The following is a 21,266-nucleotide window of genomic DNA, read 5'->3' as shown; positions in this document are numbered from 1 at the left end:
CCTTTAGAACCAGAAGTCAAGGTGTTGTAGAGGGGAAGAAATTACCAATAATTAATACAGCCCATCCACCTTCCACAACAAACCATTCAGCTCTTTTGGGGCTTCAAAGATTTGATACAGACAATTACTTTGTATCCCATTCAAGTCCTCACCCCCTCCCCCCCATCCCTGTTTTTAAACCCTGAGCTGTAACCAAGACAGAGATGGTTGCATAAGGCCTAGTCATAGCCAAGGTTATATGTCTGTCACCTGTCCCAGTACTTGGGTAATCTGCAGCCCTATTTTTCCTCATGGGATTTGCTCCTTTCTAAAAATGTCCACACTCCCACAAAGAAAAAGATCAGGATGGAGTGGTATTTTTTTACCCCAAGATTAGAACGAGTGCTTTCTTGGTACTACTGTAGGCTGGGCAGCCAGACTGGCTCTTGCCCCTGGTCTGGAGCTGTTCCACAGGTGAAGTCACACCCAACCAAGGGTCAGTAGAACCTACCTGCTTTGTTGCAGCAGGGACACCAGGAGAGTCCCTCAGAAGCCAAGTGAAGTACCTTCCCATGATTCGAATTCAAAAGTGGCCCTGTAACTATTGAGGCTGCAAATTGACAGAGGGACCTTACTGCTCAGCTTGGGACCACTGTCAGGACCTTGTTAGGTCTCCACTGATCCCATAGATCCTGGGTCACAAATGACTTGGTGAACCTTCCTGGTGGCAGCCTGGTGGAATAGATTCCTTATGAGAAAGAGGTGGGCGGAAAATATTCAACGAAAAGGTCAGCAATATAAGGGCCAGTGTCAAGAAAGGCCTTATTGGTCTCGAATTCTCACATGGCAACTCACAAAGCCGATCCTTGAAGGGTGGGACAGGATCTGGGCTGTCTTGAGAAAAAGACCCCTTTCAAGTGGCTACGGACACAAGCTTTGAGGGTGGGCATCCCGGCTCCGAATTCTTCCGTTCGTGAAACACGCAGGGGCTGCAGCACGCCCTCCTTTAATCCTTGCGAAGAGAAAGTTTGCAGAAAACGGAAACCGGCCCCAAAAGGCAATGACAGGATTAGAACCCAGGTGCCCTGCCGTCCCAGAGGGCTTGGAACTCCATCTCATCTCCGCAGCCCTACTCCAGGCCAGGTGAGGACTCTCCCCGCCTTCGGAGGCGGGGTCAGAGATGCCGCCCACCTGAGGCTTCTAGAACACTGAGGGGCTCCCAGGTGAGCAGCGAGGAGGAGCCCCAGCGCCAGTGATTGGCGCGCGGGGCGGTGAGGGCGGTAAAGGGTGGGGCGCCCGGCCCTGGGAAGGAGAGCCCCTCGCCCGCTGTGCGCCCGTCGCTGCCGAGCTCCCGCCGCGGTGACGCACGCGGGCGCCGTGCGCCGGGGTGTGCTGACCGGCTGCTCGGTTTTCCCGCCGCTGTCGGCCACCATGAACGCCAGCGGCCCAATCTTTCCGCTCGCCTCGCTCTACGTGGGCGACCTGCACCCCGACGTAACGGAGGCCATGCTCTACGAGAAGTTCTTGCCTGCTGGCCCCATCCTGTCCATCCGCGTGTGCCGCGATGTGGCCACCCGCCGCTCGCTGGGCTATGCTTATATCAACTTCCAGCAGCCAGCCGACGGTGAGCCCCGGGTGGGGGGTGGGGGATGGACCGACAGCATCACGGCCATCTGCGCTTTCATCTCTGGCTCCGTCTTTTATCTTGTAGCCAAGGAAACTGAGGCCCATAGACATAGGGCGTTGCATGCAAGGGGCCCTGCCCCCAAGAAGCCCCTGAAGCAGGAACTAGCAGTCACTGTGTGCCTGCTGTGTGTTCTACTAGTGCTCTATTTTGCAGAGGGGAGATTTTAAGACTGGGTGAAAACAACCAAGGGCTTTGGGGTCAAGCCGACCTGGGATTAGAAAACCAGCAGCTGTGTGACTTTGGGCAAAATACTCAATCATTCTGAGCTTCAGTTGCCTATATGAAAAATGGGCATTGGACCTGCCTGATGGAGTGATTAAGATGATGAGAAATTTAAAGCACCTGGTGAGGAAGATGCCTGGGGTGACAGGTGATGAGTGGGGAAGCCAGGGGAGCTGGGCCCGGGGCTCCTGCCTTTCCAGGCAGTGTGACATGAGGTCTGCACCAGGTGCTGCCTCCACTCCAGGCTTCACAGCCCGTTTCTTGGAGTTGATAGGATTGATTAGAGCTTGCCAGATGGGTGATTCCACACTTGTGTTGAGAGTAGAGAGGATGAAGAGAGTTAAGAGCATCGGGTTTTGCTGAAGCTCTGCGGCTAACTAGGCTGTGAGCTTGAAGAGTTCTGTGAAGTGGGACTAAGGCCACCCCTTCAGTAGCACAGAAGGAGTGAAGAACCGTGTCCGTGAAGCATCTCCAGGACATTGTAAGGGTTCAATAAATAGTAACCTAAGAAAAATACTAGTAACTATAGGCTTCAGGTTTAAGATTTCAGAAACCAAAGTAGGTCCACCTCCACCAAGTCCAAAAGAGAGTGCCCTTACTCCAGGTCTCCCAGGAGGATGGCGAGGTTTCCTGAGCAAGGGGTTTGCGGGGGTGGTTCTGCCTGTTGCCCAGCAGGTGACCTGGATTCCAGGGAGACTTCCCTTTTGCTCTGCTTTACCCACCCGCTGCCGTTTCCATCTTCCTCCAACCCCTGCGAGACTTGACCTTTTGGCCATACTTCATAGATGGGGAAGCTGAGCTCCAGACAGGAGAAGGTTTTGCCCCTGGGTGTTCATAGCAGAATGAGATGGAAAACCCAGACTTCTTGAAATGTGCTCCACTGACTCCTGCACGGTTCCCTTCCATGCCTCTGAAGCTAGAGGAGATCCTGAAAGCAGGAGACAGCCTATTACCTGGGAGGGGACAGGCGGTAGCAATTGCAGGGGTGATGGGCATAGGCTGCTATATTCAGACATACTGCCGTTTACAAAACACCTGTTTTGTGCCAGGCACAAAAGACAAGGCACCTTGCATACCTTATTTAATTCTCAGTCTGTCGACAACATAGAGGTAGATGGTATTATCTCCCTTTATCAGATGTGGAAGGATGGGTAATAGCATCCTCATCCCTACTTTATAGGTGAAACCATCTCAGAGAGGCGATGTTCACCTCCCCCAAACTCTACTGCTTAAGATGGAATCTCAGCTCTCCTGCTCAGCACCTCTCAGCTTTAATTTCCTCAAACTGCTGCCCCTCCTTTGTCACTGACACCCTCCTTTACATTTCTGTCTACTCTGTGTGCTTTAGAGACCTGGCTCTGCCACTGATTTTTTTCCCTTTCTGAACCTCAGTTTTCCCATCTCACGTGGCAACAGTGAGGAGTTGAATGAGATCCTAACTGGAAAGTGGGGGGAGCATCATACACATTAACCCTTCTCACTCTCCTGAGCCATTGGGCTCTTTTCTCCGGCAAAACCCAGAACCTGGCTCCTTTTTGGGGGGTGGGGGGGTGAGGGGTTGGCTCCCAATTAAGCACCTTGGGACTCAGGGAAAGAAAGTCCCCTTAACTTGCTCTTTTTTCTCCTCCTGTCCAGCGGAGCGGGCACTGGACACAATGAACTTTGAAGTGATAAAAGGCCAGCCCATCCGCATCATGTGGTCCCAGCGAGACCCAGGACTTCGCAAGTCAGGTGTGGGCAACATCTTCATCAAGAACCTGGAGGACTCCATTGACAACAAGGCCTTATATGACACCTTTTCCACCTTTGGGAACATCCTCTCTTGCAAGGTGGGTGTACCTCTTGGAGGGGTCTTTGTCCAATACTCATGTGGTAGAGGGATGCCAAATAGCACCTGACTTTACAGTTGACAAGGTCATTTCAGTTAAGCGCCAGGTTCAGCCAGCACCCGAATGGTTCATCCTCATAGACCTATGAGAGGTCACCTGTGTATCAGTCAGCTCTTGCTGTGTAACTAGCCCAAAGCTTAGTCACTGTCAACAACAACTATTATTTAGCTTATAATTCTGCAGTGGTAATTAGGCTGAGTTCAGCTAGGCAGTTCTTCTGGTTTTGGCCAGGCTCCTTCATATGCCCGCCAAGAGCTGGATAGCTCTTCTTCTAGGTGGTGGTTGACTGTCAGCTGGACTATATCAGCTTTCTTTCCTATAGTCTTTCACCCTCCCGGAGGCTAGCCCAGGCTATTCCCGTGGCAATGGCAGAGGCCCAGGAGACAGAGTGGAAGCTCACCAAGCCTCTTGAGGTCTAAGTTCGGAACTGGCACACCATCACTTCTACTGCATTCTATTGGCCAAAACAAGTCACAAGACCAGCCCAAATTCAGAGTGAGAGGACAGTAGAAATTATAGGACAAAGGGTGTGGATACTGGAAGGCCATCATTAATTGAGGCCATCATGACAATCAGTAGCCACACCTTTAAAGATTTCTCATAACGGAAATTTCGTGAGAGTAGTGATCTTATTCTCCCAGTAGCCACACCTTTAAAGATTTCTCATAACGGAAATTTCGTGAGAGTAGTGATCTTATTCTCCTTCACCTTGGTGTCCCAGGACCTGGAATAAGATGTGACACATAGTAGGTGCTCAGTAGGTGTTTGTTGAGCAGATGGCTGTATTATAATTTGAGAAAGGCTCTGGTCATTTCTCTGACTTTGTAGATAAGGATCTTGAGGATCAGAGGTCATACGGCAGGCCAGTCGGTCCTGACAGAAGGCTAAAACCTGGGTGTTTGGCCTCTAGGTTTTATAAGGCAGCAGTTGGTAACCCCCGCCCCTTCTGGGGAAGTTGGGGGAAGGATGGTGCCGTCTTTGTCAGAGCTCTTCCTTGAGTACTGCTGTGTGCCAGGCACAATCCTTAAGTTCTCAGGTCTCATCACCTCCCTGTGAATGAGAAGGAGCAGTACTCCTGAGGGCGCTCTGTGACAGACAGCCTTTCCTGTCTTTGAGGATCAATGGGAGAGAGAGTCTTAATTGTGCTACGTTGTTACAGTAGAAACAGATTTATCAAGTTCTAGGTTTCCTGCATACATGGCCCCCACTGAATTTCCTACAACAGCCACTTAAGATGTAACTAGGAGGATCCCTGTATTACATTTGAGGGCAGAGAAGCTCAGATCTGGGGTCACTTCTCCATGGTTACATGTTACATGGGGGTGGGAAGTAAGTAGCAGAGCAGGATTTGAACCAATAGGTTTGCTGGTGTAGGTGAAGCTAAGTTACAGGGAAGGGTATGTCTGTCGCCCTAATCCAGGACTTAGCTTTCTCTGGGCCACTGAAAATTAGACAGAAAGCTCTGTGTGACTCAGGCAAGTCTTCGCAGGCCTAATGAGGCTCCACCGTGGGCTTAGATAGAAAGTATACAATATGGTCCCTACCCCAGAGTTCTCAGGCTGGTTGGAGGTGGTAAGAAGCTTTCTGTGGCACCATGGGAAGAGTGCTAGACCTGGAGTCAGGCCACTGGAGTACAAAGCCCAACCTAGCCACTGAGCAGAGAGGCAGCATGACACAGTCAGACCTTGGACTTTGGGACCAAACGTCCTTGGTGTAAATCCTGCCTCTTCCACTTCCTGGCAGTGTGACCTTGGGCCAGTCGTTGAACCTTTCCCTACCCCAGAATGTTTGTAGATTTTTTAAAAAATTAAAACAAGTTTATTGTTGAAACAGCACACGAGTTGGTAAAGTTTAAACAATGTGCAAAGGAATGAAGTGAAAAAGAAGGCTCTGTCTTTTAAACCCTAGTCCCCAGAAATAATCATTGTAAACAGTTTTGTGTATGTCTGTTTAATATTTTCTCCTGTGTATATGCCAACTTTAATCTAAATGGGCTTGATTTTTTTTTTTTCACTTACCGATATACCTTACAGATCACTGCATAATCTGCCATGTTCTCTTCCACTCTGCACATACAGGAGACAAGTAAGAATGTACTGTAGTTGACCAGTCTCCTCTTGATGGCTATTTAGGTTGTTTCTAATTTTCTGTTATAAACTAAGATGCATGATCAGGGGTTTCAATCAGATCCTTTTGCCCATCACTTTATGAAGATAATTAAAAGCTCATCTGTGGTATAGACGAGGCCTGTGTTCAGTTTGAGGACTCTCACCTTCCTTACTGTGGGATCTTAAGCAAATGGATTGACCTCTCTAAAGTTTAGTTTCCCATCTCTAAAATGGAGCTGTCATGTGACATAGGATTGTCTTTCTCAGGCGCAGAGCAAACACTCAGATATAGCTGCTTCGCCTCTTGCCATGCTTTTCTACCTGAATTGAACCCTCTGCTGGATGCACTCCCTGTCCTTTCTCCCTGTGGCCCAGGTGGTGTGTGATGATCACGGCTCCCGAGGCTTTGGCTTTGTCCATTTCGAGACCCATGAGGCTGCGCAGCTGGCCATCAGCACCATGAATGGGATGCTGCTGAATGACCGTAAAGTGTGAGTGGCAGGGTGTGGGGGCGGGGCCAAGGCTGAAGGAACAGAATCCTGGCGACACCTACTCAGGACTGATGCTACCACTGTCTAATGGGCACCAGGCACTGAGCAGCAGCCGATAGTCTTCCTGGCAGTGTGACGGCCGAAGAGTGGCTCAGTCTCTCAGGGACTCCTTTTCTGCAAGTAAAAATGGGGCTGCTCATATGTGCTAGAGGATTGTTCTGAGTAGTATATGAGGTGATGAATCTGAAATTCTAGCCGTAACAACTAATGGCCAAATCATCAATGGTCCTGGCGATTTCATATCTTCAGCCTTCTCGGCATGGCCATGAATTTTTTTCTTAAGCCTTTTCTGTTGTTTCATGGGATTCTTGGATGGGAAGGAAAGTCGGCATATGCTTAGCCAGCCATATTCATGCAGTTAAGTTTGGCATCATCCCCACTTCACAGATGGGAAAATTGAGATGCAGGTGCTGGCGAGAATCTGCTTTGGCAGTTCCCCTCTCCCAGTTCTGCTTCCGTCCCTCTGATGGCCAAGCCCCGTGCTCGATGCCGTGGAATGATGGAGGTGCACCGAGGGTCGTTCGGTCCAAGGTTTCTCAGGGGAAGCTCCTGTCAGTGAAATTGAACCTTGGCCTGCTTTTCCTAATTCTCAGAAGGATGTTGTTATCATTGTCAGCTATAGTCTGTCCAAGCTTACCTTTGCCACTCAGTTTTCATCAATTTTCAGTGCCAGCTACAATTTATGCTAAAAGTGCTATAGCTACTGTCAAATTTTCTTATGCTTGGCTTTTTTTTTTCTTAATCTAGGATACTTTCTTAGATGTGTTGACATGAACTTGGAAATGACAATTTTGAAAATTAATATTTAAGTGACTTCAGTCCCTCGCCACATAGCAACAGTGGCATGGACCGTATCTGGTTGTCTCATTGCTTCCCCAGTGCACCCAGGATGTGTTAAATGAATCAGCAAATCCCTGTGGTGTGAGTTTGATCCCCAGTTATACAGGAATGAACACTGAGGCTCAGAGAAGTTAAGTAACCTGCCTGCGGTCCCACAGCTAGGCAACTACATAGTAAGGATTCAAGCGTGACCCAAGTTCATGCTTTTCTCCTCTGCACTCAGCTGCCCGGTGTCTGGTAGAAGTGCCCTGTGCATTTGCCACAAGAATGAAATCTTCTTAACCTTATACTAGAACATTGAATCTTGGCTATAGGAGGTGTTTGGACCTTAGATGTATTCCATCTAAGAAATATTGCCCTGCCAAGTCCCCTGAGGAGGGATATAGAGGCCTGGAGGCTGGCAGCAATTGACCTCAGTGACCCAGGGCTGCTGGATGGGCTGGGGTTGGGATGGGGGTGACTGATGGCTGGTAACTGCCTACCTCGTTGGTGTGTGCACAGCTTCGTTGGCCACTTCAAGTCCCGACAGGAACGGGAGGCCGAGCTGGGGGCTCGGGCCATGGAGTTCACCAACATCTATGTGAAGAACCTCCAAGTGGACATGGATGAGTGGGGCCTGCAGGAGCTCTTCTCCCAATTTGGTGGGCACGTTTCCCAAGGGAGCTGGGGATCACTTATACTTCCTGAGGATTTGTGGGAAGGGAGGGGAACATCCTGAGGATTCCCAAACTCCCCTTTGAGCCAGGTTGGTCCTCCCCAGGGAAGATGCTGAGTGTGAAGGTCATGAGGGATGACAGCGGCCACTCCCGGGGCTTTGGCTTTGTCAACTTTGAGAAGCATGAGGAAGCCCAGAAGGTAGGAGCCTCCCCATGGGCCTGTTTCATGGAGGAGACGCTGAGCTGGACTAGGAAGGAGGGAGGTCTGGAGTAAGGGCTCCAGCTGCCAATGGAGGGAAAGGAAGTCCCTCCCCAGCCACACAAGCCAAGGCCTTTCCTGCCTGTGCTAAAGGCAAAAGGCTTCAGCCTCTTCTGGGAACTTCCAAGCCCTGAGGCTGGCTTCTTTTCACAGATTCTTGTCACATGAGAGGCTGGCTTTTCATAGATTCTTGTCACATGAGAGGTAAAAGGGGCCTTTGAGACAGCCACTAGCCTCTTAAATTGGAGGGACTGAGGCCAGGGAGGGGAAGTGCTTTGCTATTTCTTCCAGGCTTGTGCAAATGCTGTTTTTTCAAAACACTTCCCCTCCCCTACTCTTTAGCCCAGTGCTGTCCAATAGAAATGTAACATGAGCCACAGGTGCCATTTAAAATTTTCCAGTGGCCACATTAAAGAGGGTGAAAAAGGAAACCGAAATTAATTTTAATAATATGTTATTCAACTTAACGTGTTCAAATTACGACCACTTCAATGTGTAGTCAGTGTAAAAATTGAGATTTTTACACTCCCTCTTTTTGCAATTCTTTGAAATCTGATACTTAGAGCACACAATTCACTCTAGCCATATTTCAAGTGCTCAGTCCATGTGGGTAGCGACCACTCTGTTGGACAGTGTAGCTAATTAGTGTGTGTCCTTTGGGTCTCAGCTTATATATATTCCCTCCTCTAGGAAGCCATCTCTTCCCGTCTTCACTTGCTTCTGGTGAGATGCTCCTTCTGCATGTCTCCATCATTAGCACAGGTCTCTGTGTACAGAATTGAAGCTGGGTCTCGTTTCACCATTAAGTCTCTCATATTGTACCTGCCAGTAGGTACCAGATATATATTTGCTGAACAAGCGAATACTACAAGGCCACATAGTGACAAATCTGGAATAATAATGTCATATCTGGCCTTCCACCACAAAGCTCTTTTTATGGCCGCTGCTTCATTAAGGTCACCGGACATGGAAGAGCTCAGCTCATGGTGGATTCTGGCTGGAGACCTGGGTCCTGGTGCCATCTCTATAGCAGCCACTTCTCACTGATCACTTGCCAGGGACCTGACACTTCCCTGAGGGTTTTGTATACGTCCTCATCTCTACACCTACCAGTACAGGCTCTACTGTTATTATCAGGTTCCCTGGGTTATAGCTAGGGACATCATGGGATTAAAACCAATTCTTTCTGACTCTGAACTTTTGTTCTTGAATACACTGCTCCTTTGAAAGATAACTTCTTGTGTGTCCTTGAACAAATCCTGCCCTCTAGGCTTTGGCTTCCCCAACTTGTGAAATGCTAAATGGAAGTAGATGGGTGAAACTTCAGGAGTCCATTGACTCCAGGATCTTAAAGACTTTGGTAATGACCTTTAAGACAGCCAAAGAACAGGCAGTTCCTGAGTCCCCAGAGTATATTTACATCTATTTGTATATTTGGGTAGAAAAGCAAAAGTCATCATTATGTGAAAGTATTTGCTAATGAACTGACCACTTAGCCTCTTCAAATATTTCTCCTAACACTAGTGTCTGATCTTCGCCATTGAGTCATGCACACATAAGTCCACCTTGTGTTGATTTTTGTGGATAAGTCAATGCAAATTAAGTTCAGCATAAGTGGCTTGCAGAAAGAAGTTGCACATCTTTTGCAAGATGTAGGACTTCATGTAATCTAAACCACTGACAGTTGAGGGTCTAGCTGGCTTAGGCCAGTTAACTGAAGAAGAGAAAAATCAATGTGTTAATACATAAATGTTTCTAAAACTAAAGCCCTCGCAGTTAGCAAAAGGACTCTTTTACTGTGAAATCCAACATGATGTTAAGGATATGGATTATGCTGTCAAGCATTTTGAAAGCATTATGCTTGCTGCTTTGTTCAAATAATCAGTGTGCAGTTAGTTAGAACCTAATTGTTAAATACAAGAAACTGCAAATTTCAATTTCACTTTTTAAAGCAGATTCAAAATCAAATTTTTAAAAAATCTACAGCTTACTCGAAAATTCTCCCATGTTTTTAAAAAGTGGATTCACTTTAAATGGCCTTTACTGTGGTACTGATTATTCTCAGCTAACAAGGCTGGCCTGGCTGGCAGGTGGCCCCCTGTAGGTCTAGGAGATGGGACTGGAGGCCAGCGCTAAGGCTGGGGCCTCACGGGGTGGTTACCAAGCGCTCTCACTTCCTCTTCTCTGCGCAGGCTGTGATGGACATGAACGGAAAGGAGGTGAGAGGGCGGCTGCTCTACGTGGGCCGGGCTCAGAAGCGGGTGGAGCGGCAGAATGAGCTGAAGCGCAAGTTCGAGCAGATGAAGCAGGACCGGCTCAACCGTTACCACGTGAGGGTCAGCCTCCTGGTGGCAGCTGCTCCTGCGTGCAGATGGCCCCAAATGTGACTCCTTCCCCTGGCAATCCCAGCTCTGGGAACTTGGCTTTGGGGATCGTGGGATCCTGCAGATTCCAGGGGATGGGCATGCTGAGTGATTGGTGGGGTGCTTGGGTGCTGCACAAGACTGGAAACAGGAGGCTAGGTGGGCAGGACGTCTCCTCCCCATGTTGGCTCCTCCCCACCCTCAAGGCAACCTGGAGGTTGGAGGGGAAGGCACATCTAGCAGTATCCTTTCCTTCCAGGGCGTGAACTTGTATGTGAAGAACCTAGATGACTCCATCAATGACGAGAAACTAAGGAAAGAATTCTCTCCCTATGGAATGATCACCAGTGCCAAGGTGAGGGCCGCGGACACTCACAGGGGATAGACGGCCGTGCCCTCCCATCCTCTCACTGCCCGTACAGCCCTCCCTCCTTCATGACTTCCAGAGAGCTGGTGCTGGGCTACCCCTTTTTGTAGTTCTGGGAACTATGTCTGACCCCATTGGAGTTTATCATTCATCTGCAGCCTTGTCTGGACTGGAGGGGAAGAGGGTAAAAATGCAGTCCCAGTCACACAGCTGAATTTATTCAGGCTCACTGTAACCTTGGTTCATTCAGCAAGCATTTGTTGAGTGCCTGCTGTATGCCAGAGTCCAGAAATTAGTGTCTCAGACTTTCCATTGACTTTCGTTGTCTGGTCTTGGCCGGTGACATAACCCTTTCTGGGCCTCAGTTGCCCCATCTGAAAAATGAGAGGCTTGGGCTACATCGTTCTTCATTCTTTTCCATTTATTGAGCACCTGCTTTGTGCTCAGCCCTCTTAGCACCTGAGACGTGGTTATTGACTGTTGTACTCAGTAGCTCTGTGACTTTGAGCAGATGTCCTATGAGCTTCATATATAAGATGAGGGTGTTGGGCTCACTGAATGGTTCCCAACCCTGACTTCTCATTAAAATCCCCTAGGGAGCTCTTCAATACAGACACCCGCGTCAGACAAACCGAATGTAGATCTCTGAGGATAGGGCCTGGGCATTTTATTTTTAAAAGTTCCCCAGATGATTTTTAAATGACCCAGTGTTCACTCCTTCCATATTTAAGCACCTGCTGTTTTACCAGGCAGGAAAAGCATACAAGAACAAGTCAGATGTGGTCCTTGCCCTTGAGTAGCTTATGGTCTAGGGGGGAAGTCAGATGCATCACTAACTCAGATCTATTATAAGGTGTGTGTGTGGAGGGTGGGTAAGTGTTGGAGGTGAAGCCACAGTAGCTCAGTGGAACAGGAAAGAGGGCTTCCTGTAAGAAGTGGCAGTGGTAGCAGCATTTGACTTGGCCATGAGGAGGTAGGGAATTGCAGGTGGGAATGAGGAACTCTCCACGGAGATTGATGGGGACCTGCACATGTAATAGCTGTGTTCTTAGGGAGTGCTCTGGAAGTTCTTTTGCTTGCTGAAGCCAACTACAAATGTCCTTCAGGGAGCCTGGTGTTTGGGAAGAGGTTCTAACAATTTTGGAGTTAAGGTGCTTTTGAAAAAATCTAACAGAAAACTGTGAGACATATAAATTAGGCATGAGTAAATGTGATCAAACATCATAAAAAACGGTGGACCCTCTTTCCTAGCAAATTCATACTTGGTGTAGTGTTGCAGTTGAAAGATGGGGTTTCAGAGTTAATCAGAATTATGTCTTAATGCTTGACCTACTGCTAACTAGTTGTAGGACCTGGTGGAAGTGACTTTGCCTTTTGGATGCTATTTGCCTATCTGTAAGATGGGAGCAACATTCCTTACCTCAGAATTGTCCTGAGAACTGAAGAGCCTGCATGTAGAGTACCAGCCCACAATAAGTAGTGAAATCATTGATTATTCACGTACATTGCATATTATTTGGGGAGATTCACTGACGTCCTTAAGGACTTCTTGAATAAAGGGAATTGTAAAAATTTGGATTGCTTCAAGTTGAGGCACACCTACCCTGTGAATTGATTTAAGTCTGTATGTATGTATATAATTTATTTTCTCATGTAAAAATGATTATGAAAATTAAATGAATTAATCTATATAAAGTGTTTACATCGCCATCAAGTTCAGAGTAATCTCCGCCCAAGCATTAGTTGTACTAATTATTTTTTTACTACCTAAGTCTTATTAACCTGTTAAGGCAATATTTTTCTGCCAGGAAAATTTGGCTGTCTGATGAAGCCTATGGACCCCTTCTGAGAATATTTTTAAATATGTAAAGAAAAATTCATAGGATAACAAAAAGATAATTATATTGAAATAATTATCAAAATATTAAGGTGACAGCAGTATGTGCATTAAACTATAAGATCTAGTGAAGTAGCAATTAGTATAAATGATATTTTGAGGTCAATAATGTGATATGAAAATATTTTCTTTACCCGACAAAGCCACAAGCATGGCTAATAGTACTATGATTAGTTATTGTTGCCCATATTCAAAACAGAAGGAAATGCTAATGTGAAAATATAGACGCCATTTTTTTCCCCCATCCGAGTTCACAGATCTCCCTGAATTTCATCCATTGACCTCCTTGTGGATCTGTGAACTCTCAGGTTAAGTCTCCCAACCCAAACCCCGGGTTGCAGACCGGTACTGGTCCGTGGCCTGTTAGGAACTGGGCCGCACAGCAGGAGGTGAGTGGCAGGCAAGTAAGGGAAGCTTCATCTGTATTTGCGGCTGCTCCCCAGCGCTAGCATCACCGCCTCAGATCATCAGGCATTAGATTCTCATAGAAGTCTAAAGTTATCCTAAAATAAGTTATTTTAATAAAAAGGCTAAGAACCTCTTCCCCAGACTCGAAAAGAACTTAGCTCAGGGCCTTGCAGAGGCAGTAGTGGTTTACCAGATGGCGCATTGGGTTGCAGTCTTAGTTGATACATGACCTACTTCATTGACTGGGTGACCTTGGATGAGTCATTCCTTTTTTTTTTTTTTTTTTTTAATGATAAGGACCTTTATTTCTACTAAAAATAAAGTTAACACAATAAAGCACCCAAAATAGAAATTCAGGTCATTTTCGTATTCCATACACATCTAACTCTTTATTGGACTCTCCAGCTGTTAAGAGCATCTTTTTATACCCATATTTCACAGGTGAACTAGGGAATTGTATGCATCGTTTAATAAAACCCAAGGAGTCGTCGAATCCAGATTGTTTTTATTATAGTGACCTCAGCTGGAATGTGTATGATTGTGGCCCTGGCCAAAGAACATACTGTTCTTAGACGAACAAATTTTAGACTACTGTCTCACTTAATTATAGCCTCTCTGATGAAGGTACCTACACTTAAGCCAGCTTTCTATCATAGCTGAAGAAAATCTTTTCAGAAAGAAGATTCAGAAATAATATATTCTGAAATGCATGTTCTCCCTAACTCTGGGAAATGGTCTATTAAACATGAGCAGCCCTCAGTTAGCAAGTGGCCTAGTCTCGGACAAGTCACCCTCAAGCCCCATTTCCTTGACCTGTAAATTGGGAGTCGCAGCAAAGTGAAGAGCGTCGAGTATCTGGCATGCAGCGGGCCTCAGTAAATGTGGAGGTGCCAGCACACCCTGGATAAAACCTCGGCGGGTTCCTCCTGGGCCTGCTCAGGGGGGGAGGGGAGTTCCGCCCCAGGAGCCTTCCTTCTCCACCCCCAGCAGCCCTTGTCTTGTCTTGCTTTTAGGTGATGACAGAGGGTGGCCACAGCAAAGGGTTTGGCTTTGTGTGTTTTTCCTCTCCAGAAGAGGCGACGAAGGCCGTGACAGAGATGAACGGGCGCATCGTCGGCACCAAGCCGCTTTACGTGGCCCTGGCCCAGCGCAAAGAGGAGCGGAAGGCCATCTTGACTAACCAGTACATGCAGCGTCTCTCCACTGTGCGGGCCCTGGGTGGCCCCCTCTTGGGCTCCTTGCAGCAGCCCGCCAACTACTTCCTGCCCGCTGTGCCCCAGGTGAGGGCCGGCCCTCGACCCCCGCCACACTCTTTCCACACCAGCCAGGGAGAGCAGGAAGACAGGGCTTCGCAGGCAGACGTAGCTTCCAGAAACGGCAGGTCTTTCTAACCCCACTTCTAAAGTGTCACCGTCAAATGGTGCTTCCTGTCCTGAGAGATTTGTGAATGTTATACTGGAAAAGATCCTCTGTGGTTGAATAAGTTGTGGAAATACTACATTAAACAAAAGAAGGACAGATTACCATATACGTTGTTCTCCCCTAAGATGCCAGTATGTATCCTGATTTCCCCAAGGCTGGCAGAGAGTATGTAGCATCACCCCAACTTAAACGGTCGTTGTTGCTAACACCCCTTCTGGATGTTAATGTTCTGCGGGGCATAGTTTGAAAAAGGAGCTCGGCCCCAGGAGTCTTCCTTTCCCACCCCCAGCAACCCTTGTCTTGCTTTTAGGTGGTGACGGAGGTTGGCCACAGCAAAGGATTTGGTAGAAAGATGGTGGAAGAAATAGAAAGATGTCAGCCATTAAAGGCTACGGGGATGGGAACATTCCTGCTCCTTTTAGCAGGTGCTTAAGCTGGCACAAGGGACAGTATGATATGTCACCATTTTATCCAGATCATTGGGCTAGTAGCTCTGATAATAAGGGCAAGGACTCAAGCTGAGACCTTGCCCCGAATGGTTCAGGGCTCATGGACATCTTGAGATGGGAGGCAGGACTCATCCCAGCTCTGTGGGTCTTCAGCATCCAGTCCCCTGGAAGGGACAGTGGAGTTCCCGCAGGGTGTCCTTGAGGGGATGCAGTGTCTCACTTCCCCTGCTGCCACCCTTGACTCTGGGTCTTCTCCCTCACAGCCTCCAGCCCAGGCTGCATACTATGGCTCTGGCCCAGCTCTTCAGCCTGCCCCCAGGTGGACGGCCCAGCCGCCCAGATCCTCGTGTGAGTGATCCAGTCTTTTCCACCTGGCCCATGAGTGTGAGCCCCAGGGGGCAGCGTGTAATATAATGCCTCAAGAATATGAGCTTTGGGTTTAAGCCTGGCTCTGTCACTTCCCAAGGTGTTCATTCGAGTGGGTCCCTTCACCTCTCAGAGCCTCAGTTTCTTCTTCTGAATGTGGGCCCGAATGAGGTCTGTGGAAAGCACCAAGCACCTGTAAAAGACTCACAATATAGCCATTATCTGCAGTTAGCGCCAAAGACTTGTCTGATTTGTGACTGAAAATTCTCGCAAAGCTGAGAAAATGAAACTCCTTTGGCTATATTGCTGATGAATGGTCCTTTTCTAAAAGCGACGTTTACCTGACTCGAAACTGTCCAGGAGGACGAAGGTGTGCCATCATGACACCTGTGCCTCTTGGGGCTCTGGGGAGACAGGAGTTGGTTTGTAATAGCAGATGTCCGTACTGCCCCCTCCCTGGGGTTCTGGGTCTGCCCAGCTAGGTGGAACTCACTCATTTTTCTGCCGTGAATGCTCTGGTTCCCCTTCCCATCCCCTTGCTCATCCCGGAACATTGGGGTGCACTGTGCCACTCGCATCGTACTCCCCGTTCTCTTCCCACCAACCTGTCTCTCTCCATTTTCTCTGTGTCACAAGCTGCCTACCCTCCGGCTGCCTCAATGGTTTGGACACCAGCCACGTCGCGGCGTCCCCCGGCCCACATCAGCAGTGTCAGGCAGGCTTCCACTCAGGCGCCACGACAGGTGCCCCACACCCAGAGAGTGGGTGAGTGTGGGCGGGGCCAGGAGGAATGGGTGAGCAAGGACGGTGGGGCGGGGCTTGGCGCAGGCTTGGCCTTAGCGGGGAGTCAGAACCGGCCCCCACCATGACCTTGCCATTCACGCTCTTGGAGAGCAGGGTTGACTTCAGAGGCCATGTGGCACAGTGGTTAGTGTGTCCCCTAGCGGGCCCCCCCGGACCCACTTCCTGCGGCTGGCTCACTCTGTGGCCTTGCTAACCACTATATGGGATCACCTCATCTTTAAAATAGGAATGGAAACTATATCCATTTTGTAGTGCGGGCGAATGAGATGATAAATGCAGGGGCTTAGCACGGGATTTGAACTTAGTAACGAGCAGCTGCGAACGAGTGCGTGGATTTTGACTGTAGGCAAGCACGTCTGTTCCTCCATTCGGCAAGTGTTTGCACATTTACGTGCTGGCACCCCATTCAGTGCTGGGGATTCTATGTGAACGCTTGTCTTTTAAGTTTTGTGGCTTGAGGTTGCTGCCAGGTCCTAACATCCTGCTTATGTCTTACAGCCAACATTGGTACCCAGACCACTGGACCCAATGGGGTGGGATACTTGATGCCAGGCGGGCCTCTCTTGACACACAGATATTCCTTGGCGACACCCAATACCCATGGGGTAAGGCTGGTCCAGCTGCCCTCTTAGTCCGGGCTCCAGGAACCCTGGCTAGAACCTTGGCTAAGGCCCTGGCTCTCTCTGGGCCTTGTAAAGTTTCGTTTACTAATGTGTACCATCAACATAATTTCCCCCTTTTACTAAGAGGAGGGAAAGGAACAGGATCATGTGTGTTTATTAATCAAGATTTGCTTCCCCTGGGTTATTAACAAAATTAATTTGGATTTCCTTAGTATTTGTGTTGAGCAGCAAGGATGTGATTAGTCTGTAAAACAGAACTGAAAATATCTATGGCAATTAAATTTAAAGGCTGTGTATTTAGCTCCCTGCCCCACCCTCCAAGTCTCAAACTCAGCATTTTCATCTCCTATCTAGAATTTCAGTGGGTATACTCCAAACTATTTCTTGCAAGATGAACAAGAATAGTCTTTAAACAGCAAAAGGCTTTTGAAGATTACCAAGATATGAAAAGGTCAGAAGTATGCTGGGGATGTGGCCATGAACGCTACTTGATCAAAAGTGCTTTATTTGGCACAAAGTGATTTTTAGTAAGGTGTGGCTTTGTTTTGCCACATGCATTGGGGGCCTTTAGAGATTCCTGGCACGATGGAAAACATCCGTGTTAGAGTATCACTTTGTCGTCTAGTCCACCGTGCCCTGTCCATACCTTGCCCCTTACTCCCCTCTTGCGGAGCCTTCCTGGAGGCCTGTGCTTACCTGACAGGGTTAAGTGTTTCAAGGCCTTGCCCATCTGCGGTGGCTAAGGGATGTGTCCCTGGCACCATGTGCAGGTCCAGGAGCCTGCTGTGTGCTTCCCTGGAAAGGAGCCCTTGACCGCGTCCATGCTGGCCGCAGCACCTCTGCACGAGCAGAAGCAGATGATTGGTGAGTGCCTGGTTCCCCTGGCTGAGAGCTGGCTAGCCTGGTGGGAAACACCCTGAGTGGAGGTCAGACGTGAGGACAAGGTCCAGCTGACCAACCTGCTGGCCAACCTTGCCCGAGTGTCCTCTGCATTCTAGGCCCTGTTCTCTTATCTTAAAATACTGGTCAGACCAGGTATTCCTGAGGTCTCTTCAGCTCTGCTGTCCTATGACTTTGACTTAGTCTGGGAGAGACCTCCAGATGTGGGGAGGTGAGGGGCCAGAAAGAACACGGTGTGAAACGTATGACCTTGGGTTTCTGCTGGGATGTGGGCCCATAAGCTAGGTGTGGCGGTTCCTCGCACCGCCCCTGACTGGGAAGCAGCCGTCGCCACATTCCATCACCTCCCAGTAGAGCCCGCTCACTGCAGGGGGGTGGGAAATAAATGTGCATCAGGAAAATAAACGTTGTTCCTCACTGGCCCCTGAATTCCTTGTGCAATTCATCTCCATCCCGTGTCCATGTCAGGCCCTGCTCAAGGGTACCACTAACTTAAATGAATGAGCAAGCTCACTCGTGGCTGGCAGGTTCTTTTCTTCATGGCCGCCAAGTTCTCCTTAACCTTCTTTGCCTCCGTTGCCACCGCCCCATTGTTTCCTCAGCTCACTTGGGGTTTTGCCTCTTCACTACCTACCCCTCGAAAATTCTCAGTGGGGGCGGAAGGCTCTGTCAGCAGGTCCCTGTAAACGTCTTTACTTTCATCATGGGAAGACCTCTCCCATTCCCACTTCGGGCACCCCAGCACCCCATCCTGTCCAGACCCTCCGCGCATCACTGAGATGGGTGACCACCAACACTGGGCCCTGTCACTAGAAGTACCTGATGGCGGGAGGTGAACTTATCTTGTGTATTTGGCTCCCTACTCCCCAAAAAAGTCAAGTTCAGCATTATTACAGCCTGTCCAGAATTTCAGTGTATACTTGGACTTATTTCTTGCAAAACAAACAAGAGTAGTTTTTAAACAGCAACCAGCTTTGTGTCAGACCCTGTGCAGACTCCTTCATGTATGATATCATATTTGATTCTGCAGACTGGCCTCCAAAGTGGGGTTGGCTGTGCCCACTTCATAGCTGGGAGAGGTTCCTGGTAAGGTTTAAGTAACAGCCTGGAAGGAGCACTTCTGGGACAGCCTCCCAGATGCCCCAGCGTTCCATCCCACAGTACCACCCCTGGGATGTGGGGCTATGAGCCAGGGGTGCACATAAGCCATCAGAGGCTGTTCCACGCAGGTGAGCGTCTCTACCCGCTTATCTACGACGTCCACACCCAGCTGGCTGGCAAGATCACGGGCATGCTGCTGGAGATTGACAACTCAGAGCTGCTGCTCATGCTGGAGTCTCCAGAGTCCCTCAATGCCAAGGTGGGCTGGAGATGGGTGGCAGGAGGAGAGCTAAAGATAAAGAGGACCTAGCAGACTGCCGCTTGGACAAAGTTTATCTATCTTCTTCCTGATACCTCCGGAATCTTGGAGTGAGACAGAGTGATTCTCTGCGGCTCCATAGGCAAGGTTTTGGCACAAGGAGCTGTGTTCTGACACAGTACGAGGGTTCCCGTTTTCCCAGCTGTCCAGCAGTGCACACCCATCTTGAGAAGGTGGCCGTGGGTTTCTGTCGTGGAAGCCTGCAAGCAGCAGTCAGATGACGGCTCTGCCAAAACGCTGTGGAGGGAAGGGAATTCTTGTACCTAGCGTGCCGAGGCAGGGGGAGGTCAAGGCTCTCTGAGGACCCTGCTGGGACAGCTGCACTAAGCCCCTCCTGCTGTGTCCCACAGGTCAAAGAGGCTTTGGCTGTGTTGCAGGCTCACCAGGCCACGGAGCTGACGAAAGTGAACGTGCCTGAATCCAGGTGGGTGGGGGCGGGGAGGAATGGTGACGGAAGTAGCTGAGCCCCGCAGCTATAAAGAACTCTGCAGGGACTGGTTTCACAAAGTCACGGAGAACCATGTTGTGTCACTGGCTTTTTCTGAGTTTGGAAGAAGCGGTGAGGATCAAAGCAGTGGATAAGCTGAGTGACTAGAATGGGTGTTGACTCCTGTACAAGTACAACGTGAGGGAGGGTGGTGGTCTCTCGCCAGCTGCCCTCACTCAGAATCGGTAGGGCTTCCCCTGGGCCCTGCCTGGCTCCCTTCTGCCCGCCCGAGGGCCCGGCTGGGTCTAGTTTCCATTCTTAGTTGATGACCAGGTGTCTGCCATACTTCAGAAACATTTATTTTTGCCCTTTCATCCCCAGAAAATGGAATCCTCACTCCCTTGCCTGACGAGAGAACAGCGCTTCCCGCTCTTGGCTCTAAGGCCCTGTGAACCGAGACTTGTGTCCCCGTTGGGCTGTACCTGTACCTGGAGCTCGGTGTATGGAACACGGGCGGGTCGTCAGCCAGCCCCTTTCCCCTTTGCTTTGTGCATTAAAAGTGCTGCAAGTTCTGGCTTGTCTCCCGAGAGGTCTTTTTGTGTGAGGGAGGCGGGGCAGGACAAAGGGTAGGCTGGACTGGATTGGGGCTGTGACTATTGGGAACAGAAACCCAAACGAGTGCTGAAGTACAGCGTGGGGACGACGGCACAGAAGTGCTGGCAACGGAGCAGGACTACCTGCGATGGCCCCAAAGGAGCAGTTACCACCCACCAGACTAAAGCTACTGGTGTCCACAGCTCGGTGCCTGGCTTAAGCACCCCGCAGTGCAGGCAGACACCCCGGAACCAGCAACGCTCTGGGTTGAGGGCTTATGCAACATAGAGAATCTTTATAGAAATACTTCAGGGTGCCTTCCTGGGTCATGATTTTCCTCCCCTACAGGGAGAGAAAAGCCTTAGGATGTGCTGGTCTATGTTTTCATTAGTCAAGATACTTGCCTTCTAGACCTTGTAAAGAAAGTCGTGATTGGATGTCTCTGCTAAAGCTGCCTCAAATCGGGAAAGAGCCATGCCTGCTTAAGAGGGAGCGATAGAGGGGGTACAGCTCCCTGCTTTGAAATGGTCCCCGAGCCACGCCTATGAGTTTGTGGACTCTTTAAGACACGCTTCAGCTTCGAGGTCTGACTGCTCAGCAGACTCCTTCGGAGAGGCAGGCAGAGCTGTGGCAACAGCTGAGTGCTGATGGGAACGAAGGGATGCTGGCAAGCCTCTGCGTGCTGTACAGTCATCAACCTTCTCCATGGAGGAGGAGAAAGAACTGAACGCGGACACAGCCCAGGAAGGGGAGGCAGCCCTTAGTTTTGGCTGGACCCTAAAGCACTCTCCAGCCTCACCCACCAGGTTTCATGGAGTGGCCCTTTCCGGTCCCTGTGCCCACCCTGTCTTCCCAACTTGGGCCTTTTCTCTCCCCTCTTCACCAGGTGAACTCTCATGTTAGAGCTCAGTTCAGACTCTGTCCTCAGGGACCCCTCCCTTTCCTTTCATGGGGTCGCGTATCCCCAGGTAGGCAGGGAAGGCACTGTATAACGACTCCTTAAAACGCTGCAGCAAACTGCAGTTTTATACTTGT

The 21,266-nt window shown here is 49.3% G+C and overlaps 1 protein-coding gene across 4 annotated transcripts; it reads left to right on the top strand.

Annotated features, from left to right (window-relative positions):
• The first annotated feature begins 2 nt into the window (after positions 1-2).
• On the top strand, positions 3-20,155 carry PABPC1L (poly(A) binding protein cytoplasmic 1 like). Of its 4 annotated transcripts, XM_036229359.1 has the most exons (15): positions 3-1,603; positions 3,524-3,717; positions 6,261-6,376; positions 7,778-7,917; positions 8,037-8,131; positions 10,384-10,527; positions 10,814-10,909; positions 14,240-14,506; positions 15,361-15,445; positions 16,100-16,228; positions 16,766-16,872; positions 17,661-17,754; positions 19,020-19,150; positions 19,561-19,634; positions 20,019-20,155. In XM_036229359.1, exons 1-15 carry the CDS (start codon positions 1,411-1,413, stop codon positions 20,044-20,046), a joined length of 1,893 nt encoding a protein of 630 aa, XP_036085252.1. In that variant the 5' UTR covers positions 3-1,410; the 3' UTR covers positions 20,047-20,155. The 4 variants fall into 4 exon arrangements, with proteins under 4 accessions (XP_036085252.1, XP_016007888.2, XP_016007885.2 ...); XM_016152402.2 differs by having other exon boundaries at positions 10,384-10,521; positions 19,561-20,134; XM_016152399.2 differs by lacking the exons at positions 6,261-6,376; positions 7,778-7,917; positions 8,037-8,131 and having other exon boundaries at positions 19,561-20,134.
• The last annotated feature ends 1,111 nt before the right edge of the window (positions 20,156-21,266 follow it).

Source organism: Rousettus aegyptiacus, unplaced genomic scaffold (assembly GCF_014176215.1).
Source record: "Rousettus aegyptiacus isolate mRouAeg1 unplaced genomic scaffold, mRouAeg1.p scaffold_m13_p_12, whole genome shotgun sequence".
Taxonomy (NCBI): domain Eukaryota; kingdom Metazoa; phylum Chordata; class Mammalia; order Chiroptera; family Pteropodidae; genus Rousettus; species Rousettus aegyptiacus.
This window is presented reverse-complemented; position numbering and strand designations above follow the sequence as displayed.

Excerpts from the sequence above, each read along its gene's own strand:
- PABPC1L (XM_016152402.2), top strand. The coding sequence starts at position 1,411 with ATGAACGCCAGCGGCCCAATCTTTCCGCTCGCCTCGCTCTACGTGGGC. Across the intron at positions 1,604-3,523 it reads CTTCCAGCAGCCAGCCGACG|CGGAGCGGGCACTGGACACA; the intron begins GTGAGCCCCGGG and ends CCTCCTGTCCAG. Across the intron at positions 6,377-7,777 it reads CTGCTGAATGACCGTAAAGT|CTTCGTTGGCCACTTCAAGT; the intron begins GTGAGTGGCAGG and ends GTGTGTGCACAG.